Source organism: Festucalex cinctus, chromosome 9, assembly GCF_051991245.1.
Source record: "Festucalex cinctus isolate MCC-2025b chromosome 9, RoL_Fcin_1.0, whole genome shotgun sequence".
In the NCBI taxonomy this organism is placed as follows: domain Eukaryota; kingdom Metazoa; phylum Chordata; class Actinopteri; order Syngnathiformes; family Syngnathidae; genus Festucalex; species Festucalex cinctus.
The window spans coordinates 2,302,960-2,324,693 of record NC_135419.1 but is presented as its reverse complement, the minus strand read 5'-3'; the positions used below and the strand labels follow the sequence as shown (position 1 = coordinate 2,324,693).

The 21,734-nt window shown below is 39.4% G+C and overlaps 2 protein-coding genes across 2 annotated transcripts; both read right to left on the bottom strand.

The window, feature by feature from the left end:
- Positions 1 to 2,394: 2,394 nt before the first annotated feature.
- On the bottom strand, positions 2,395 to 5,001 carry asb12a (ankyrin repeat and SOCS box-containing 12a). Its single transcript, XM_077532479.1, has 3 exons — positions 4,644 to 5,001; positions 2,645 to 3,176; positions 2,395 to 2,560 (listed from the first exon to the last, which is right to left on the bottom strand). Exons 1-3 carry the CDS (start codon positions 4,929 to 4,931, stop codon positions 2,403 to 2,405), a joined length of 978 nt encoding a protein of 325 aa, XP_077388605.1. The 5' UTR covers positions 4,932 to 5,001; the 3' UTR covers positions 2,395 to 2,402.
- Positions 5,002 to 9,903: 4,902 nt separating this feature from the next.
- Positions 9,904 to 18,760, bottom strand: zc4h2 (zinc finger, C4H2 domain containing). Its single transcript, XM_077532446.1, has 5 exons — positions 18,624 to 18,760; positions 17,297 to 17,468; positions 16,324 to 16,496; positions 13,630 to 13,792; positions 9,904 to 10,992 (listed from the first exon to the last, which is right to left on the bottom strand). The coding sequence occupies exons 1-5, from the start codon at positions 18,674 to 18,676 to the stop codon at positions 10,879 to 10,881; spliced, it is 675 nt and encodes a 224-aa protein (XP_077388572.1). The 5' UTR covers positions 18,677 to 18,760; the 3' UTR covers positions 9,904 to 10,878.
- Between the last annotated feature and the right edge of the window lie 2,974 nt (positions 18,761 to 21,734).

Genomic DNA, 21,734 nt, shown 5'->3' with positions numbered 1-21,734 from the left:
TATAGTTGTACTTTTGTTGACAATAAAACCTCTACAGAAAGATGTTGGGGCATTTGTGTGTGAGTACAATTAAACGTATTCTGCCCGTTGACACATTTGGCACATGAATTCAAAGAGATTGGGATCCATCCATTTTTTTTGACCGCTTATTCCTCACAAGGGGGTGCTGGAGCCTATCTCAGCGGGCTTTGGGCAGCCAGCTTTGTTGCCAGCCAATCGCAGGGCAGAGATTGGGATCGGGAGTAGCCGGTGTAAGTTGGGGCAAAATCTGTCGTTTGGAAATACGCTTCAAAAGCGCACCGGTTGAAAAAGTGCGTTGCTCCAATTTGCCGTTGGGAAATTCAGAGTGCAGTGCGCACTATAGACACTCCGACTGGGGACACACTGTGCCAGTGGAGATAAAAAAAAAAAAATGGTACTAGCAAGATGATATAAACATCATTCACCATTCTTGTACCGTTAGAAATTTCCCCAATTTGGTTAGTTATTTGCTTCACCCCCCGCAGCGTGTTGCCATTATGGCCGCCATTTAAAGGCACGGTGTAAGATTTCGTGCCATTTAGTGGGGAACTAATAATTCATTCATTTTAAAATCATACTAATAAATTCAATAATACGCAAAAAAAAATGTTCTATCACATCAGTCTTTTTTTTTTTTTTTTTTTTTTCATGTAGCCGTAGGTCTAGTAATCGCTAACGGGTTGCAGCGCACCTTACAGGAAGCGGACGTATTTCACTGCCATCTTTCTGTTCCGGATAACCGAAGGAGAAGAACTTGTAAATTGGTGCTAGGCTTGCAAAGTGTGGGCTCTCTGAGGCACTGTAGTGCGTGTTGCGCTTCAAAACGCACCTGCTTGGAACTTAGGTCGGTGTATTCCATTTGTTAACCACTAGATGGCACTCAATTGTGCACATTGTCTCTTTAGTTGTCTTTCACATTGGCTGTCTTTGGTTATGATTTACTGTTTGTTTGTTTGTTTGTTTGTTTGTTTTTGTCATCCACAGTTTGATGTTTGGGTTATCTTTGGATACTATGAATGTGAGAAGATGAACATTGGCTCAGACAAGTTGATGTAGCCAACTTGTGAACAATTTCCGCCTTCGTCAAATACCCCCAATTTCTGAAATTGTGTCTACTCCCCTGATGGAAAATGACTTCATCAAGGTGATGCTGCAGATAAGTCGGGGGGGGGGTGACGCGGAGCGGGGAATGCCCATCAAAAATGAGTCTACAGTGTGTAGCTTATGCTGCCATCAATAAGTAATGAGACTTATGCAAATACATCTCTCAACCGAATGCTCAGTTTTTCAAGCTCACAGATGCAAGACTGTTTTTTGTTTGTTTGTTTTTTCAGACGAGATTGACTCCCTGGCGCGATGTGGCGTGGGTGTCTGTTTTTGAGCGGTTTGCTCCAGTTGTGACTCTTTATAAGAAGGGATTTAACTGTTTATGAGTGAGAACATACGTGCAAAATCAGAAGATATGGCTCAAGGGTGACTGAAGACGAAAATAGATCAGCTTAGCCGCCCGAGGCGAGTCCCACCAGTGAGTCAGAATGATGAGTAGCGCAACTGCGGCCTCTAGTGCTCATCGACGGTGTTACACTTCACAAGGACAAGAAACATTTGGCGAGGACTTTTAATAAGTAGTGAGGCCCTTTTAACTCTTTGACTGCCACACGTTATAAAAACAAAACGAAAAAAATCCACAGGGCCAGCCGCTTTTGAGCATTTTAACTCATCTTTCAACGCAAAAAGAATATTGTTTTGCCTTTACTACATATACAATGTGGCTACTAAATGAAAGATCGCATTCCATTCAAAGGAATTTTACTCATCATTATTAACTCATTCACTCGCCGCCATTTTCACAGAAGCAATCCCGTTCGCTCCCGGTTGTTTTACTGGATTTTGACTGATTTTGCAAGGACCACAGAAAATTGTGTTCTATTGCTATAAAAACATGGAACCTATCAAAAGAAAGATTAAAGTCTCTTCTTTCATCAGGAAAAAAAGTGTGTTTCTATCTGTTTCCGATTTGCAGCAATTAGCATTAGAAGAGCGCTAAGTTTCATCAGTTTTCACAAATCTATTTAAAATTCTAAGTAATTTAGCGTTTTTTCTAGATGGCCCTGGTTGATCTCCTTTGTTCTGCTGCCACCTGCTGGCCGTTTGTGTAATAACTACCATTTCTGCAACCGTTCTTTGCAGTTGAGAGGCTGCATCAAAGCCTTCTGTGTGCTCTAGCATAAAAAAAACATAAAAACATATAAATACGTCTTTGGGACACTTAGAACATTAAAAAACGTATTTATACGTTATTGGGAGCAAATGAGTTAGACGTCTTTGGCAGTCAAAAAAAAACAAAAAACAAAAACAAGAGTGCTGCTTTTGTCCTGATGCTAACGGCGACATCCCACGTGTTCCGACGTGTTGTGCTTCAGGTAATTCCTCAGGATGAGAGGAATATTCAAACTGTCAATGGCAGGCTCTTTGTTAGCGACATGAAGACATCTGCGGATTGCCAGGCGAGTCTGTGACATCAGAGGTTTGGGACAAACTGGTGCAGGAAGACACGAAATGAGAGAGACAGATGAAATTTGTGTCGTGACAAAAAGCAGTGGACAATCATCGGGGTCTTTACCTCTTGCTTTGAGTAACAGAGCCAAGGCTTCGTTCTGCTTTGTCGTCTTGTCAATGATGAGCGTAGGAAGATAAACATCTGCGCCAAAGTCTATCAGAAGTTGGACGTACTCCACGCCGCAACCGTAACGCAAACACGCCTCCAGCACAGTCTTTGGCCGCTTCAATCGGGCCAGCATCTTCTCATCCGTGCAGTTATAGTTGGGGTTGGTTCCGTGGAGGAGGAGGAGCTTAAAGCAGTCCAGATGTCCGTACACGGCGGCCATGTAAAGAGGCCCCCCGCATGTTGCGGCATTCGACGCCCACTCTGGTGCGGCTTTCGCTCGGACGTCCGCGTCGGCGCCGAAGACGAGCAGCTCACGCAGGATGTCCGCGTCGCCCTCGCGGGCCGCCGTCAGCACCGGCGGGCAGTTGTTGTGCGGGCTGCCGTTCGGGTCGGCTCCGGCCTTCAGGAGAGCCGCCGCGCAGTCCAGATGTTTGCCGCTAACAGCTGTCAATAATGGCGTCTGGGCTTTCACGTCCAGGCTGTCGATCTGGACAACAAAGACAACTTGAATCGTTCCAATTCTATTCGTGTGGTCTCTGCATCCGCAGCCGTAAACATAAAACTAGAGCTGTCAAACGATGACATTTTTTAATCAGATTAATCACATCTTGGAATTTTGATGAATCACGATTAATCACTGACTTAAAAAGATCCCCCCCCCCCCAACATATTTTGCCCGCTAAATTCGAATCGCACCTGTTATGTGTTATAATTTTTTCAACGTCTTCAAAAATTGATATCCACTGCACACGCTCATTCTAATCAATTTATTACTTGCATCATTTAAAATGGGAATAAATGACCTACGGCATATGTAAACATTTATTAAATGCTTTACTTGAATGCATGTAATTATGTTTATTGCTCAAACTCGAACGGCTACCTTTAACGTAACCATCCGCTGTCGGCTAAAAAAGGATCATCTGCGGTCAAAATTAACTCATTGAAACCCCAAAACGCGTAAATACGTTTTATAATACTTTGTCCTTCATTCCCCAAAACGTATTTATACGTTGTTGTTTTTTTGTTTGTTTGTTTGTTTGTTTTTTAATGCAAGGGCATACAGAAGGCTTTGATGCAGCTTGTGATATGAAGAGGTGCCTTAAAGCAATGGTAGTTATTACAAAAAAACGACCAGCAGGTGGCAGCAGAGTATAAGAGATCAGCCAGGATTATGTTGCAATAAGCTCTTTTTGTGAATGTGAATGAGTATTGATAACTGTATTCTAATGCTAATTGATGCAAAATGGAAACAGATAAACATTTTTTTTCCTGATGAAAGAAGAGATGCTAATCTTTCTTTTGGTAGGTTCCATGTTTTTATAGCAATAGAACACAATATTCTGTGGGCCCAAAATCAGTCAAAATCCAGTAAAACAGACGGAGACCAAAGGGGTTGTTGCTTCAGTGAAAATGGCGGCGAGTGAATGAGTTAATAGTGTGATTAATCTGTGGTAATACAATAATTAATGCGCTCATTTTTTGTGATCAATTAATTAGTTAACGCTTTAACTTTGACAGCACTATATAAAACATAAAATTGTTCAAGGGGAAAAAAAAAGGTTAATTTAGCATACTGTGTATTCCTGAGAAGAATTTCTTTTATGTAAAAGGATCTCATTCACGTGCATTAATTTCTCAACTGTGATATTCTAATTATAAACGTAAATGCTGTGCACAAATTATTGTATAATTGTTTGCGTTTGATTCATTTAATTTGTTTTATTGTAAGTCTCGCTCTGGTCTGTCACAGTCGATAACGATAAAATGAGATCAGTGAAATGATCTGATGTCGCGTGGAAGGTGGTCTCTTCTAATCCTGCAGCTTGAATGCCTAATATGCTAAACGGGCGTCAAATGTCGACGGATGAACGCGTTTGAATGCGAATACGTTTGTTTACCAGCCCAATATGAGTCTGCTGTACATCACCAACAGCTGCTTGACACATCTCACCTCTGCTCCATGCTCCAGTAGGAGCTCCAAGCACTTGAGGCGTCCCAGGGCGGCGGCGGTCCGCAGGGGGGTGACGGGGACCCCCCAGCCACTTCGAATGTTGACAGCCCTCCTGCAGCTCTCCCGAGAAAGGAGCTCGGCGAGAAGGGGAACGTTGTGGGCGCTCACGGCGTTGTTCAAGGCTTGGCTCAGCTCGTTGCCTTCATCGTCCTCCTCTTTGGGCTGCAGCAGCGAGAAGATCTTGGAGATGTCCATCAAACTCATGTCGACAGCTCCGCCCGCAGACATTTTTCACCTCCGGGCTGGTGTGAGTCAAAAAGCTTCCATCTGCATTTAGGTACTCAAAACATATCCGTCATCTTCGTTTGTGTCCATTTCAACACAAATGTGTTTACTCACAGAAACCTCGTAGTAATTTCATGAAAATGTAATCAAGCCTGAACATTAATAATTAATAATCTAATAAAAAAATACTAATATTGTAATATTTTTATTATAATTTATTTACCACTATAATTTATGACTATTTACTACTATTATTATTATTTATTGCTTTAGCAACACTAAAGACTAATGTAACAGTGAACTTAACAGGTGTGTCATTGTTTAACAATACACATGAACGTAAACTTATTAAATAAAAAAATAACTAAAAAAGAGCAGGTGCATTTTTAACTGTAATACTTTTTTTTGCATTCCCAGATGTCTGCAGCAGAGCAGTTCTCATCCAGTGGGCGGAGCTTGCTTTGACTTCGAATAACTGCAGAGTTGGTCTAACACTAAATTAATCAACTCTGATTTCCTGTTAAATAGGTCAGTGTTTAAAAAAAAACAAAAAAAAACACACTGAACATTTAACACAAAAAAATTTAACAGTACAATTTTTGTTGTGGAACTTGTGGATGAATATTAAAAGTCTTAGAGTCTATTTTTATTTATTTGTTTATTTATTTATTTATTTTTAAGAGAGTCTTAGATTCTCAAAACAAAAAGCAGAACTTTGGACTGAAAATGAACATATCTATCAAATGTTACATTATCAGTTTTGAGAGAGTGAGAGAGAGAGAAGACCCACTTGAAAATAATGTAGACCTAATAAAGAAATACATTAACAGCATATCAGTGAGGATTGTTTTGATTACATTATTGGTGAAATTATTATGTTATTATTTTTTTATTATTATTTTTTTTATAAAGTGTGAATTTTATTACATTTTAAGGCGTAATTACATTTTGTATTGTGATATATTCATGCCACGACCAGTTTGACATCATCCAAGTAAAAGCAGAACAATAGTGTGAAAAAGCTGCATTATATTTGTAATAAACAAGAAAAAAAAAAAAAAGGTCATTCGAGACTCACCTTATTGGGCTGAAGTTATTTCCAAGCGAAGTCAACGTCATCGCCTTCCAAGTTACATTCAGGAAAGGAAACACATACTGCACGTAGGGAAAATCCTGTTTGTGTGATGCATGCAAAGAATCAGTTGGGAAAGGTGCTCGATGGCGTGTTCGTGTGTGTGCATGTGTTGAAGGGGCGAAAACTTCAGGGTTGGCGCAGGCTAAATTTAGGCCACAGATGGGCCTGGCTCAACTTCCATTCTTGGAGAGTTGAAGCTCAGGCTTAAAATTAGAAAGGTGATAGACCAAGTGACACTGATTTGCGTGTGTGTGTCCAGGACAAAAACACAAATAATATAGACGTGTTGATTATATATCTATATGCAAGAATGTGTGAAGAATGTTATCAATCGTGGTCACGTTGTCCTTGGAGGGAAAGTGTTCAAAATTAATGAGTATGTATATATTTGCCACAGTTATAGGTGAATACAAGCCAAACATTTTTGCATCACTGCCATCATCTCCCCCAAGTGGCCCCCAGTTTCCCAACAGAAGCCGTTTGATCGTGTCAGCTGTGTGACTGCATGTGAGACGTTTCCACAGCTGTTCTTTAGCCAAACCCAACCACGTCCTCATAAGAATGCAGCAACACATTCTTTGTGCACATAGTCCCGATAGTTGCCATTCACTGTGAATACTCACGAGAGAGATTACATTATTTGAGAGCACGACAGTGTCAATTAAATGTGAGTACAAAGTTCATTTTGTCTTCTTCTTTTTTTTTTTTTTAAATATCGTACTGTCAGTGGTGTAATACTAAAACTTAAACCGGAAAAATCTTCACCAACTCAACTCAACTTTATTTATAAAGCGCTTTAAGAACAGGCATTGCTGTGTACAAAGTGCTGTACATAAACATAAATATCAGTTTTGCTGTAAACAAGAACAAAGCAAACATTTTGAAGTGCGAAAACAAGTTTTTTATTTTTTGTTTTTTATTTTTTATTTTTTTGTAGGTATAACCAGTAGTTAAAAAGTGAGTGCATCATGTGCAATAACCATAAACAGAAAACAGACATTTGTTTTGACATATTTGTAATTCAATCGGTCCATATTTCCAAACATTTTTTTTCTTTTTGAAATGACTTGGGCTAACAATCTCGCTGTCATAAACATCCAGCAGACAAAATTAGTCAAAAAGACTAAAAAAAAAATACAATAAAATCAATCAATCAATCAATCAATTGTACTGTAACTTGTTGAAAGTGCATCCTCGTTTTATCTCCACTTGATGGCGATAGTGACACATTGATTTCAGGAAGTGTTTATGTTGTGAACACAAAAGAAGATGGTACTTTTTTTTTTTTTTTTTCTTTCTTTCTTTAGACGGTACTTTCTGAGGCCTCACATTTGTTGGGAAATTGAATATTTCTGAAATAATTTACTAAATAAATAATTAATGTGACCACATCCTTATCTCTTCCGGTTTTTTCATAAATGTTCTGCCATGTGAATCTGCAATTAAAGGTGCTTATTTTTTGTACTACTACTACTAGCTTGTGTGACAAGTGATAATTATGACCAAAATTACATCAATAGCTATTGCCTATTGTCTTTAGTCACTTCATGTTTTTTTGTGTCTTTTAGTAACATGATACACTTTTAGCTGTATTAGACATTAAAATGAACAAGAAATTGAAGAAAACAATTTGGTGTAAATGTTTTTTTCTTCCATGTGACTGTCTTCCTTGCTCCTTGTGGGCAAGCATAAGGAATTTTGTTTTTGTTGCAGTTTGTAGTTTGATTTTATTGATATGACTTATTTCTAGGATCGTGATAGAGACGATTGTGTGATAGAGACAATTAACGGTTATGTTCTAGAGTAAATCTGGTACTTCAATTCTACTAAATGTTCCACGAAATTTATAACAATGAGTCTATCCTGTCCATTTTTTTGTAGTATTTCTCTTGGCCGGGCTACTTTCTGTATTATGTATGTGGATGTTTTGTCGTGCGGCACGGTAGTCGAGTGGTTAGCACGTCCGCTTCCCAGTTCTGAGGTCTCCGGTTCGAGTCCAGGCTCGGACCTTCCTGGGTGGAGTTTGCATGTTCTCCCCGTGCCCACGTGGGTCTTCTCCGGATACTCCGGTCTCCTCCCACATTCCAAAGACATGCATGGCAGGTTCATTGGGCGCTCCGAATTGTCCAGTCGGTGTGCTTGTGAGTGTGGATGGTTGTTCGTCTCTGTGTGCCCTGCGATTGGTTGGCAACCAGTCCAGGGTGTAACCCCGCCTACTGCCCAGAGCCAGCTGAGATAGGCGCCAGCACCCTTGTGAGGAATAAGCGGTCAAGAAAATGGATGAACATTTTGTCGTTCTCTATGTGCTGCCATTTGAATCTAATGTGCCAGAATCAGTCGTGCTGGTGCTTTATTTTCAGTCCCACTGGCGTTCTAGGCAGGACACACTGCTCAAATATGATTCGCTGTAGGCGACACAGATGTAGCGCCATGACCCAACTATGTATCACATGTGTACAAAATAAAAATAGTCACGCTTTCTATGGTTAACGTTGGTTAGGGTTAGTGGGATTTTGCCAAATTGAAGTTTTCCCGCCTGGAAGCAGTAAAGGCCATTATGTATATGTTATTACATTTGTTACGCATTTGTAAAATATTGATTTCAGAAATTATCCAGATTATCCAAACCCACCAGCAGCAGCATTAATGTGAGGCCTTCGTTGACGTTAAGATTTGGCAACCAGGTCTGGATCGTTTTAATGCTGAGGGTCAAAATTAGAGTCGATGAGAAGGTGAAGGTTCGTATGCAGCGCACTTAACCCAACAGAAAGCAAACGAGTTCAGTCTGGCCTTTTCCTCTCGTTCGGTGGCCTCTGGCTCATGTTAATGCCGCGTGTGCGTGCGTGTGTGTACGCTTTCTGTTTCCCACTGTGGTCAATGTGAGGAGTAACGGGTTTCTGTGGCCTTGAAAACTTTTATCAGAACGAAGACACAATTGCAGTACCAGACACTGCAAGGCAGACTAAATACACCCATGAGCTATATGGCCCGGGTCCAAACATCTCTGATATTGACGTCTCCCGGAAGACACCCAATGCGTTTTAATCTGATGCTCTCGAACCCTTTTCGAACAATTCCTTTTCTTTTAGGAGTGCGCACGTTAGTCGAGTTTGTGGAAAAACGCCTCGTCGCCCTCCAATGCCCCTCTCTGGATTCGGGAGGAACTATTTTGTGGAAATATGCGGGTCACAGCAACCTGCGGTCGCCTTAGCAACTACGGAGGAACGTGGAGTTGCCCTGGCAACAGATGAAATGAGGGGTTACTGTGACAAAAACACTACAGGAACTCATTTGGCAGGACCTCTCTGTCTTTTTTTTTTTTTCCGACAGATAGCAGCAGACATGACAGGCACGACGTTTGTACAATGCGAGCGACGACGTTAAGGTGGAGTCAAATATGTCTTTGATTTTTAATTATGCAGGCCACACCAACCCGATTGGCCAATGGAGATGAAGACGTTTTTCCACAATTTGTTCGCAAAATGACCACAAGATAAATAGATTGGCTTTGCTTGAGATTCACGTTACACAAGCGCATCATTCCAGTTATTGATTTTCACAGCCCGTTGTTCTTTTTCCCATCCACGTTTGACCTTCCTGTTTAACGTGGCTTTGTTTGTCTCCTGCTCACTGCCAGGTGAAGCGAGCATTACGTGAGGCCTGTGAAGTCACTCTGCCTTTTCATTTGCACTGCACACATTGCGACGAGAAAAAGAACTTTGGTCAGGGGTGGTGCAAGCCACATAGATAACAAAATGATACCCGAGTCCAAAAAGTTTTGGTTGGATTCTGATATCTTGAAGATGAAAAGTTGTCTAATATAAAATAACAACTTGTCCATTTTAGTTACAAAAGAAACATTTATTTTCATATCACCGTATTAAAACTTACAACACAATTTAAAGCAAATACGTCTGGCTGTTTTTTCCCCATATGGTCACTTTAAAGGCCTAGTATGCCGGTTTCACTCACGGAAATGCACTTTTGAAATACAGGATGTACACACTTTAACTTTCTCTCAGTCTACACATCTGGGTTTATGTTAATCTTTAGTGGTAATTTTGTTTTGTTTTTTGCCATTTTGTGTTTGTTTTGTAAACAGCGGGACGTTTCTGTGGAAAGACGGTGTCCAATTGCAGAGCGGGGGGGGTGTCGCAAACGGGACCGGGTTGCATGACGTCACTCCCGCGGCAATTTGAAAGCACGCACGGATTATTATTATTATTTTCAATCACTCACAGAAGCTTACATGTGTGAATCAAAATCACAAAATCACCCCCAAATGTTAAGAAAAGCCCAGATCTGTAAATTGAGTAGTATTTTGTTTAAATCCTGTATTTAAAAAGTACATTTTCCTGAGTAAAACTGGCAGACTGCACCTTTAACATTGTAAACATAAAACATTATTTATTTTATTTGATTTTTTGGCACAAATCACAATTGACAACCACAGAAGCATGCAAGCAATGAATAAAAAAAAAAAAAAAAAAAAAAAGTCAACAGAAATGTCTGTTCTTTATCTCTAAGGCTATAAACATGACAAAAATGACTGCCTGCTTTGTTGGATTGGTTTTGTTATATTATTGCAGGAACACAATTGAGAGATAATAAAGCTAATGAGGAAGTCATCCAGTTACATATTAACACACGAAAAGCACAGATCGAAACGCACATGGCCCAACCCTGGCTCAGCGCTAAACTGATATCGAATAAGCTACAGTAGCAATAATACGCTGAGCCAAATTGTAACGCGCGGCTTCTGTCACTTCTGAGCACGCTGGGGCCAGTTTGCAGCAAATAAACACAAAAAAGGATCTACTCGTCCGGCTTCCTCTTGGGCTTCTTGGGGTTGCGTGAGCGGCTCTTGGCCTTGCACAGGGGACAGATGGGAGCATTGCGGTGAATCTGCTGGTGGCACGACAGGCAAGCCTACAAGTGAGCATAAAGGAGACTTGTGTTTAGTCTCAAAACTCAAAAGACATTTGAAAACGGCTCTCAAAAGCGCAAAAACCACATCGTTACCGTCCGTTTCCATGCAAAAATCTGGACGCATATTGTTTAATATTCAGTGCAGGTACGTGATGACCAAAACAAATGACTACGAAAACGACTTCTCAAACAAAAGGAGAGGAAACACCCGCTGATTCGTGGTCTCACCTCCTCACAAATCTTTCTGCAGAACATATTACATGAAAAACAAACACATTCACACCTCATTGTGGATTTTCATGTTCTTTCTGTCATGCCGTATGATGCTGCCTTGCCTTCCAAAGTGAATGTTAGAATCGGACAGTGCTTCTCAAATAGTGGGGCGGGCCCCTCCAGGGGGTTCATTTGACCTCGGGGAACATGCTTTTTTATGTTTTTATTTTTTTTACTGTCTTAGAATAAAGTGCAATTGCACCTCCACTACATTAGGGGGCAGGCAAGCGAAAGTCACCCGAAAGCTAAGACGAGGAAATATGACAAAGCGTATGGGGGGGGAGATGTTTTCTTCTTCCTAGGGGGGGCATGACAGAAAATATTTGAGAAGGAGTAGCTAACGTCGGCCATCAGTAACAGCAGGATGATTGAAGTTGAAGAGATTAATTTAGACACACTTTTTAGGGCATCAATCATTCACAAATTTTCACGAATCGCGATAGCCACAAAGAGCGGCACGCCGAGGAATGGTTTGCAAAAGACATTATTGAGATTTGGAGGTGGTCGAGCAAGCAGTTGTTACACATACTAATGAAGTCGCCTGCTGGGCTGGGATGAAAGATTCATTTTTAAATTAATTTTTGTTTCCCGACATTTTTTGCAGTTCCATTGGATTATAGATCAATTTTGTTGTGTTCCTATTTGGAACTTTTTTTTTTTTTTTAAATTAATATAAATGTGAAGTTAGTTTTAATTATTTACAAACATCTACCTTGCTTTATTAAAAAGTATCCAGAATGTCGCAAATCACAGTGTGTTCTCTTTCGTTAACAGGAATGACAAAAGCTAATTAACTAGCTGAGTTCTGGGGTAATCAAAACAGACTTTCAAATCTGCGCTGAGACTTCAAAGCAACGATTGATATTAATTACAGGAAAAAAAAACACACTTTTATTTTATTTTTTTTACATTTGAACAACGAGTTTCCGACCAGTCGGAGGGAAGAACCGCGTGCTCGGGACACCAAACAAAACGGGTACAAATGATAAATTATATGTACAAAAATTACTGGTGTAAAAAATAAATAAATAAATAAATATTGGTTAAAACAGATGGAAACAATGTCGGTTGTTGTTTTCGAGGATCAGCTGCTCTGCCGATGGCTTCACAAAATATGAAATTCCTGCAGCTGTGCTTTGAAAATCCTGCTGATTCACACAAGAATATCGGGGAAAACACTTATGTCCATTTTTTTTTTTTTAATAAACATTTTTGGGATGTCTTTTTAGGTTGTAAAAATAAATAAAATAATAATAATAATAATAATAATAATAATAATAATAATAAGAAGAAGAAGAAGAAGAAGAAGAAGAAGAAGAAGAAGAAGAAGAAGAAGAAGAAGAAGAAGAAGAAGAAGAAGAAGAAGAAGAAGAAGAAGAAATAAATACAATTTACAAAAATGAAAAAAAATGGACATAAGTGTTTTTCACAGGACAGCGATGACATGAAAAAAAAAATTGTGTGTTGAACTAGTATGCAAAAATGTATTCATCTATTTTATTATATGATCTCTTGCAATTGAACTGGACACCATGATCGACACAAACTACAAAAGTGTGTATATTGACTCTAATTTCTGAGAACAACCAATCGGTTTTCTTCGTCTTCATCATGCATTTTGTTTTTATTGCTCCTATTTATATGCTCTGAGTGACTTGTAGCCCGAAAAATATTGTATTTTTTATTATGTTGTCAAAGCTTGCCTTTTTGACAAACATTGTGGGGTGCTTTTTTTTTTTTTTTTTTTTGTGGGGCTGGAACAGATTCATGTCATTTCAAGTCATTAAATCATTTCAATGGTGAATATATTTAATGTTACAAGCTTGCTTGAGAAGCAACTTAACTCATTTTCTCCCAAAGACGTATTTATCCGTTTTTTTTTATTTTGTTTTTTTTTTGGGTTTATGCTAGAGTATTCAGAAGGCTTTGATGTCGCCTCTCAACTGAAGGAAACACTTGAAGAAATGGCAGTTATTACAAAAACAGCCAGCAGATGGCAGCAGAGTATAAGAGATCAAACAGATTTGTAATGAAACTTTAAGCTATATTCTAATGCTAATTGCCGCAAAACGGAAACAGATAGAAACATACTTTTTTTTTTTTTTTTTTCCTGATGAAATAAGAGATACGATTTTTTTCTTTTGGTAGATTCCATTATTTTATAGCAATAGAACACAATACTCTGTGGGCCTTGCAAAAACCGTCAAAATCCAGTAAATGGATTGCTTCCGTGAAAATGACTGGGAGTGAATGAGTTAAAACTTGTTCGTCAAGGTACCACAGTATTTGCAATGAATTTTATAAAACGGTGTAATGCCAATGCAATCCCAGCACTGGACTGGTGCTTTTTAGGCCGGCGGATACCTTCATGGGTGGCGGCTGCTGCCTGAAGGTGGCCGTCTGGCGGGCATCTTGTTTCCGGGACACCTGAAGTTGCTGCGCCGCTGCGGCGGCGGCGGCGAGGGATTCCGGGATGGCCGGCTCGTGCGGCTCCTTTTGCCACTCTGCTTTTTGCTTCTCAAAGTAACTGTTGAAGGCAAAGCCAAGACGGACGTGAGTCTCGTTTGCAGGATCTCGCACAAACGCCATCCCATCATCGCACATCAGGTGCATCAACACAAAAGAAAACAAGCTCGTGTTCCTTTTTTTTTTTTTTTTTTAAATGTACAACCAGTGAGAGTGTTTTAATGCGAGTGTTTGTGCAAAAGGCGGGGAAGGGCTGGGAAAAAAAAGACGTGGTATCCTATTTCATTATGCTCTCTGGTTTCTTTTTAGAATGGGTTTGTGATGGAGTACAATTCACTGAAGAACAAATCTAATGGCTCGGCTTTATATCCATCAACGTACCACAAAATAATTCCTTCCACCATCATCACAACACATTGCCATATTTTACGTTCAATCAATGTTCACTAAATATTTGTTATTGTCAAAAATGAACTGAATTTTCTTTGTTGCAGCTCATTTCATGCAGATGTGTCACTTTATTTGAAAATCGTAACACCCACGACGTATGAGGTGTGATTCCATTTTCTCTAGCACGCCTTCAGTAGGCCAATTTCAATAGGCGCTTACTAAAAGGAACAAAAAAAAACAAAAAAAAAAGATTGCAGAATTACTTTTCGAGCAGCGAGACGTCGCATTCGGGAGTCTGACAGCATTTGTGGCCCAAGAACCGAATGACAGTGATGGTCAGCAGCCCATCGAGCTGGTCAACAACCGATCGATGATCACCGATTCGGCAAACAACAACCTCTCGATTAGAATTTGCAGGAGACGTCTGAGTTCAAATGTTCCCAATTAAGCCAACCAGCAACCACTATCTTTAGATAAAAACAGACTGCAGATGAACCGCTCTGTCCTATAACGCACATGCAGACCCGGCTCCGGTATGGCACAAGTCCTCCAGACAGCAATGATCGGCTCAAAACAACTCCGGCATGGAAGCAGGTGCTCAGAACACACGAGAGAAAATCTTTCAGCTCAATCGCAACCCTCCATAATGCATGGCCATTGGGAATTTCAGGAGTTTCCCGAATGGCCGATCCATTTTTCGGCCAGTCTGCAACTGCCCAAACACGAGGGCTGGGAATCTTTGACTGTCTCACGATTCAATTCGATTACCATTTTTGGGTCTACGATTCGATTCAGAATCGATTTTCGATTCAAACGATTTTCTATTCAAAATTATTTGATTGCCAAATGATTTCTGCTTCAATTTACAGATATGCAAAAAATTGTCATGATCTACTCCAGTCTGCTTTGAAGACAAAATGACAAATAGAGACATTAAAGTGTCTTTTTTTTTTTTTTGTTAAAACATTTATTAATTTTGTATTGTAAGTGCCTTTTTCCACAAAAACAGCATGTGGGCTACAACTGCCTTTTCCGCTTCTTCTTCATTTCTAATTTAAATAAAATTGATTTTTGGATATTAATATCGATTCGATTACTAAATGAGAATCTCACTTCTTTTATGAATTGATTTTTTTGGCACACCCCTACCAAACACCCATCTCCATTGGTCCATAAATACTAAATCGGCATATATCCCCAGCTGCAATCTCGGCCACCAGAAACAAACATTTGTAAATATCGACTAATTTCCTTGTATTATATTTATGATTCATGTACTACTTTGGCAGTGTAGAAAATTTTACTTTGATTGTTGCTAAAAGTAGTGGTTGTTCCTTTTTTTTTTCTTTTTTTAAATCGCTAATATTCCTTAATTTTTGCTTCATTTTCACATGAAACATGATTTGCCATATAGACGGCTACCTGTGATGAACGATTGCCATCTTTCGCAATATTGCATCAAAAATGAAGCTGGTCCCAAAACGCTACAGTTCGAGTCTGAGACTTGATCGAGGAGAAACGATCTTATTTGTCCAGTGCAGGCTTCACTGCACTGGCTTGACGATAAAATGTTGCATTGAATATAAAATCCTTCCTCTCATCTATAAAGCACTAAATGTTCATGCATGCAACTTTAATACTTTTTTACCTTATAGTTGCTTGCAGTAAATTTATGAAACTAATAGAGCACTACGCTCCCACGTGTACAATAATCTGGTCTTCGGCAAACAGCCACCCAGCGCCACACCGAGTCTTGCTTCTGCTCGAGGTTTCTTCCTGAGACAGAGATTTACCATTGCCACATGTTGCGTTAGTTAGCTGTAATGTGTGTGCGGTGTGGTTTTAGACCTGTTCCATATGTCGAGTTAAACATCTGTTGTGAATTGTGAATTTAAATGAAACTGATTTGATTTGCTCATATGACTCAACAAAACCCTCAAGGCGTTAAACAGAATTTCTTGAGAAGAACAAGCACTCAAATATTTTAGGACCGCCCACATCCCAAAGTCACCCATCAAAAAAAAAAAAAAAAAAAAAACATTTTTTTTCCCCCTCTGTACTCATTAAGAGCCCCAGACACTTTTTTTTTTTTTTTTTTTTGCATAGAGAATTTTTTGGGGTGTAAATATCAGTCAGTATCCACCGTGCCGCAAACTGGAATTGGCTCGGGGCGTGTCCGTGCGGGTGTGTTATGATACTGACTCCAGGGAGAGCTTCTCCTCTTCTTCGTTGAGGTGAGGGAGCCTGTGCAGTCCCAAAGTCATCCTCAGCGCATCGACATGCTCCTTCAGAGGTTTGTACTCATCATGCAGGCGGCGAGTCGTTTCCAGCAGCTTGTTCAGGTCATTTTCAGACTGCTTGATTGTGCTTTCCATCTTTGGAAAAACAAAAATTACACCGAGGGCTGTGCAATTAATCGAAATTCAATTACAATTTCAATTATGACACCTCACGATTACAAAATCAGCGTAATCGTAAACAAAGATTATTCAGACAAATTTTTCAGTTGTTTAAATTCATACATTTGCACCTTTTTTTTTATTTTTATTTTAGAATAACTAATTTAATAAATTGTTTAATCCAAAAGGAACTTGCTTAATTAGTATTTAAAAGAATTTTGTTTGTATTAATATTTTTTTTTTTACATTTAAAAATTTTCTTGTTTTTTTCCCCCCCAAAAAATAAATAATTGTTCTACTGCACAGTGCACATGCTGCACTCCAACTTCAAGTTTTTGCCAACATAAAATTATAAATAAATAAATAAATATAATATAATATAAATATATATATATATATATATATATATATATATATATATATATATATATATATATATATATAGATAGATAGATATTATAAATATAATATATATTATAAATTCTGTTCAGTCCAAAAGGAACTTATATAATTATAATGTTTATTTATTTTAGTGCTTAAACATTTTCTTGTTTTGTACCAAAAAATAATCGTTTGAATAATTGTGATTTAAATTATTACCAAAATAATATTAAATTAAATTAAGCTCTCTAAATAACTGTTTACAATTTGTCAAAGCAATTTGTTTTCTTGTGCACCCATATAAAAGTTAGTTGAAGATTCTAGTAGCACATGCAATAATAATGATGATGACAAAAAAAAATGGTGCCGCTTTGTCATTTTTGACTCGCACTCACCACATTGATATCAGCATGGATGAGCCGCAGCTCCTCCACATGTGCCATCTTCTCCTGCAGGAGGAGATCCATCTCTTGCTTGTACTCCTTTAGATGCTTCTCCTCAGACTCCAGAGCCTCAAACTCAATCTTCAGACGAGACTTGATCTTCTGCATTTGGACTGTTTTGTTCCTGGTGGCACAAAAAATATGCACTTGACTCACCTTGTTCACATCAGAAAATCAATAAATGGTAACCTGTAAACAACAGCATCCAGTGATTCTCAACAGGTAGACTGGAACCCATAAACGGGTTGCTGACAAGTAGTTAAAAAAAAAAAATTACAGTGACTTTACTGTTTTGATAAGGTTAGTGATAGACTACAGCATATTTCAACAGGTAAGTTGATTCAAATACGTCCGTGGTGGAAAATCAGAATGTATTTACCATTATTACTGAGGGACTGGCTAAATAATTCAGAAGATTGCAATAAACAAATTGCCTTATAACCTTGCCCATGGTAGCTATAACGGAAGTCGTAAAGCTAACATTTTTAAATGAACTAACCCGACCACACGGTGATTCTTTTGGTGACTTATTTATGGGATAACGGGTTAAGTCCCTGTTAGAACAAATAACAAACTCTAGGCTACGATCACTTGCGCTTGACTTTACTGTTGCTCAGAATATATGGCACCGGCATGCTCTTTTTGAAAAAGTGAAATTGATAACGTGATCCGTGATCGTAATGCAACTAACTGTACCTTTGTCATGTTTAGCATAAACATAAAATGAGCTGCAGATAAATGTGTCATTGTACATACAGTACAGTTTGACTGCAAATAGTATTCCAATAGATAGATAGATATATAAATAGATAGATAGACAGATAGATAGATAGATAGATATATAGATAGATAGATAGATATATAAATAGATAGAGCAGGATTCAGCCAGCGAGCAATGAATGAACAGTGAGTTACGTCCTGACAGGATTGCTACTAGCTAATTAGCTAGCTCGACCGCAGCAGCTTCGCAGCCCACATCTGGAATTTCCCTACACATCTGGAACGCTGACGAACGTATGATTATACAGTCGTGTCAGCTGCAGCCTGTGCGCATCTACGCAATTACGCCAAGACGTGTCGAAAATAAACAAAAAGGGGGCGAGCGTTGTCCGTTTAAGCGGAGGAGCAGCACAGCCGCTGCTAACCAATGCTAGCCGCTGTTAGCTTAACAGAGTAACAAAGCAGCCAAAGGGGGGCAATTTGGCTGGCTAGTGTTGCATTCGCTGACCTTTCGCAAGCATCAGAGCTTTTGGTCGTCTGACGTGTTTTCGTGCCTTACCGTACTTCCAGGATGTTTTCTAACTTGCACATGATTTCTTGTTCGTCCGTCATGATGAAGAAATCTCTTTGCTCGTTGCCCAGCTGATGCCGCCGTGTTGCCGGGTGGTCTCTCTTGTTGATTTAAAAAAAAAAAAAAAAAAAAAAAAAAAAAAAAAAAAATGGCTGACGTGACCGCGCACACGGGCGCGCTCGTTCAAGGTGAAGCTGTGACTGAAGCGAGCCATCAAGTAGTATTCCTCTCATACGCCAACAAAAGTACAGTACTAGTAAAATGTTAAAAGGTGGCAAAAGAACTCACATTCTAACTAGAGGTGAAAAAAAAAAAAAGACTTACTGCTTTCATTCCTTCCTTGACTAAATGTAAAAAAGTACAGACTCTAAAATGTATTTATAGTCCAAAAGTTTTTCTTTCTTTTTCCCCCTCATTCATCAACTCATCCATGTATTCTTTCCATCCATCCAGGGCACTAATGGCACATTTCCATCTCTTCTCTTCATTTACGCTTAACCTGCTGCACATCCTTCCCATATTTGTTCCTCTCTGGCAAACCTATACAGTTCTTTCTCTTCCTCTTTACTGTCCAACCTGGCATATCCTCCTATTTGGCCTTTGCTGCTTCTACCTTCGCCTCGTATGAACTTGTCTGCTCTCAGTCCACTGAGTGCGAAGCTCACCTCTTTTTCCCTGTATGCTCTCCTGCACTTCCCCATTTCATCACCAAGCACTCTCTCGCCTGTCTCCCCATCACTGCAAATAATCATCCATCCATCCAGTCGCGGGAGGGGTGCTGGCGCCTATCTCAGCTGGCTCTGGGCAGTAGGTGGGGTTACACCCTGGACTGGTTGCCAGACAATCGCAGGGCACACAGAGACGAACAACCATCCACACTCACAAGCACACCTATAGGGACAATTATTTTGGAGCACCCGATTAACCTGCCATGCATGTCTTTAGAATGTGGAAGGAGACCGGAATACCCGGAGAAGACCCACGCGGGCACGGGGAGAACATGCAAACTCCCCCCAGGAAGGCGGAGCCTGGACTCGAACCGGAGTCCTCAGAACTGGGAGGCGGACGTGCTAACCACTCAATCACCATGCCGCATTAATAATAATAATAATAATAATAATAATAATAATAGTTGTTACATAAACATTTTTATATATTACATCAATGGGCAACATCCTAGGAATAAAACAATTCCAATATTGTTTCAAGTACATAATCCAAGATACAAGGTGTGTCGGAAATGTCACAAAAGATGACAGAAGATATGTCAAATTCAAAACTATATATGACAAATATTCCCCTTCAAAGTAGCCCCTCTGGTCTCACACTCTCTCCCAGCCCTCACGCTCTTCACACGTTCTCATAAGGATTCTTCTGAGATCCTCTGCAGCTCTCTTCATCTTGGTGGCATCCACGTTTTCAAAAAAGGGTCCACCCAAGCAATCACCCCCTCATTTTTTTTTTTTTGGGTGGGGGTGTTAAAAAAAAAGAAGAAAAAGCACATAGCCAGTAGGGAGGCTGCTCCAGCATGGCGATGTTGTCCTCAGCATGAACCGTCAGATTCACAATGCATTGTGTTCTGGTGACGCAGTCAAGCAGATGTACTGTACAACATAATTGCTCAAAAAACAAAAAAAAGATGGACTGTGCAACAAATATAATTGTGGCCTTCGACTTTTGCACTTGAAAAAAAAACACGGCAGTTAGTGTATAACTGGCTATAACTGGCAAACTTCAACATTCCCATTTTTGCTAGGAAGAGAAAATGACTTCATGCGTCCAAATTCCTTTTTGTTCGAATGTCAGCGTTTCCCTGTGACAAACAAAGAGAAGGAAAATGGTGCAGACTCATTTCTCTTTTTTTTAAACTGGAGAAGTAACAGTGTAAAGGTGAAGCTTAATTACCCCTGAAAAATTCATTCCTTTATTTAACCAGGTAAGAAACTCATTGAGATTTTAAAAAAAAATCTCTTTTCCAAGAGTGACCTGGTAGAATTAATTTAAGAATTAGAATTTTTCATTCTCCAATGTTTGCTGCAGTAGGAAATCTAGGAATATTGTTACTGTCTAAAAATTCTGCAATAAATCTTCAATTTATATAGCAATTTTCCTACAAATGTATCACATGGGTGCTTTCCCCAGTAAAAACAGGGTCAACAGACAAACGACACAAAAACGCACACAGAAAAGTACGCAGATCGTAAAACTCAGTAACGCTATTAAGGAGGAAACACTCGAGGCAGAAAATCGTGCCACAGAGAATTCATACAATCCAGTCATTCGATAACATTTTTTTTTTTTTTGCCTTTTCGCAAGGACGTGATTGAAGTTTTTACGGCCGCAATAAAATTGGGTAAATGTGTATCTTTGGTGATTTATGTGGCAGCGGTTACTTGTTCACACAGATATCGTTGTTTTCACGCTGTCGAAGAAGCCCTTTCAGATCATCGAGTCTCGGTTGGATTTTGCTGCAAGCACTAGATCCTTATCATCATTTACACATGGAGGTGGATCGTGGTAGTGGGGGCCATCATGTACCAAACAAACCAAGTTCCCTTCATCTTTGTGATTGTTAAATGCTGGAAAAACTGATACATTTTTTTTTTTAATATAGATTGGCCAAAATAACCTCAAATACATTTAAAAGATTGCATCCACATTACAGGCCTGGTGGTCCTGATTCTTCATGACATCTTTCCCACCCTCCTGCATCCGCAACATGCTCGGTGTCTATATGGAAAACCTTTTGTGTAGTCCAGTAGCCGAGAAAGCCACCTCATCTGGTCTCAACCACAACAGACCCGACTTCACATGTCATGAAAGCAATGGAGAGTTTGGATCTGGCCCACTCACGACTAGGGATGTCATGATATCCAAATATCACGTTACGATATTATCACGATACGATAATTATCACAATATTGTGGGGAGGTTGGCGATATTTAAAAAAGGTCACAATATTGTAAAAAAAAAAAAAAAAAAGCTCCTACTAAAAAAACAACAACAACAATATTGTGCTTTTGTACATAACAGAAATGCATATAAACCATCCTACAATCTCTAAAAACAATATTGAGGCACTTACTTGCTAATGCAAGC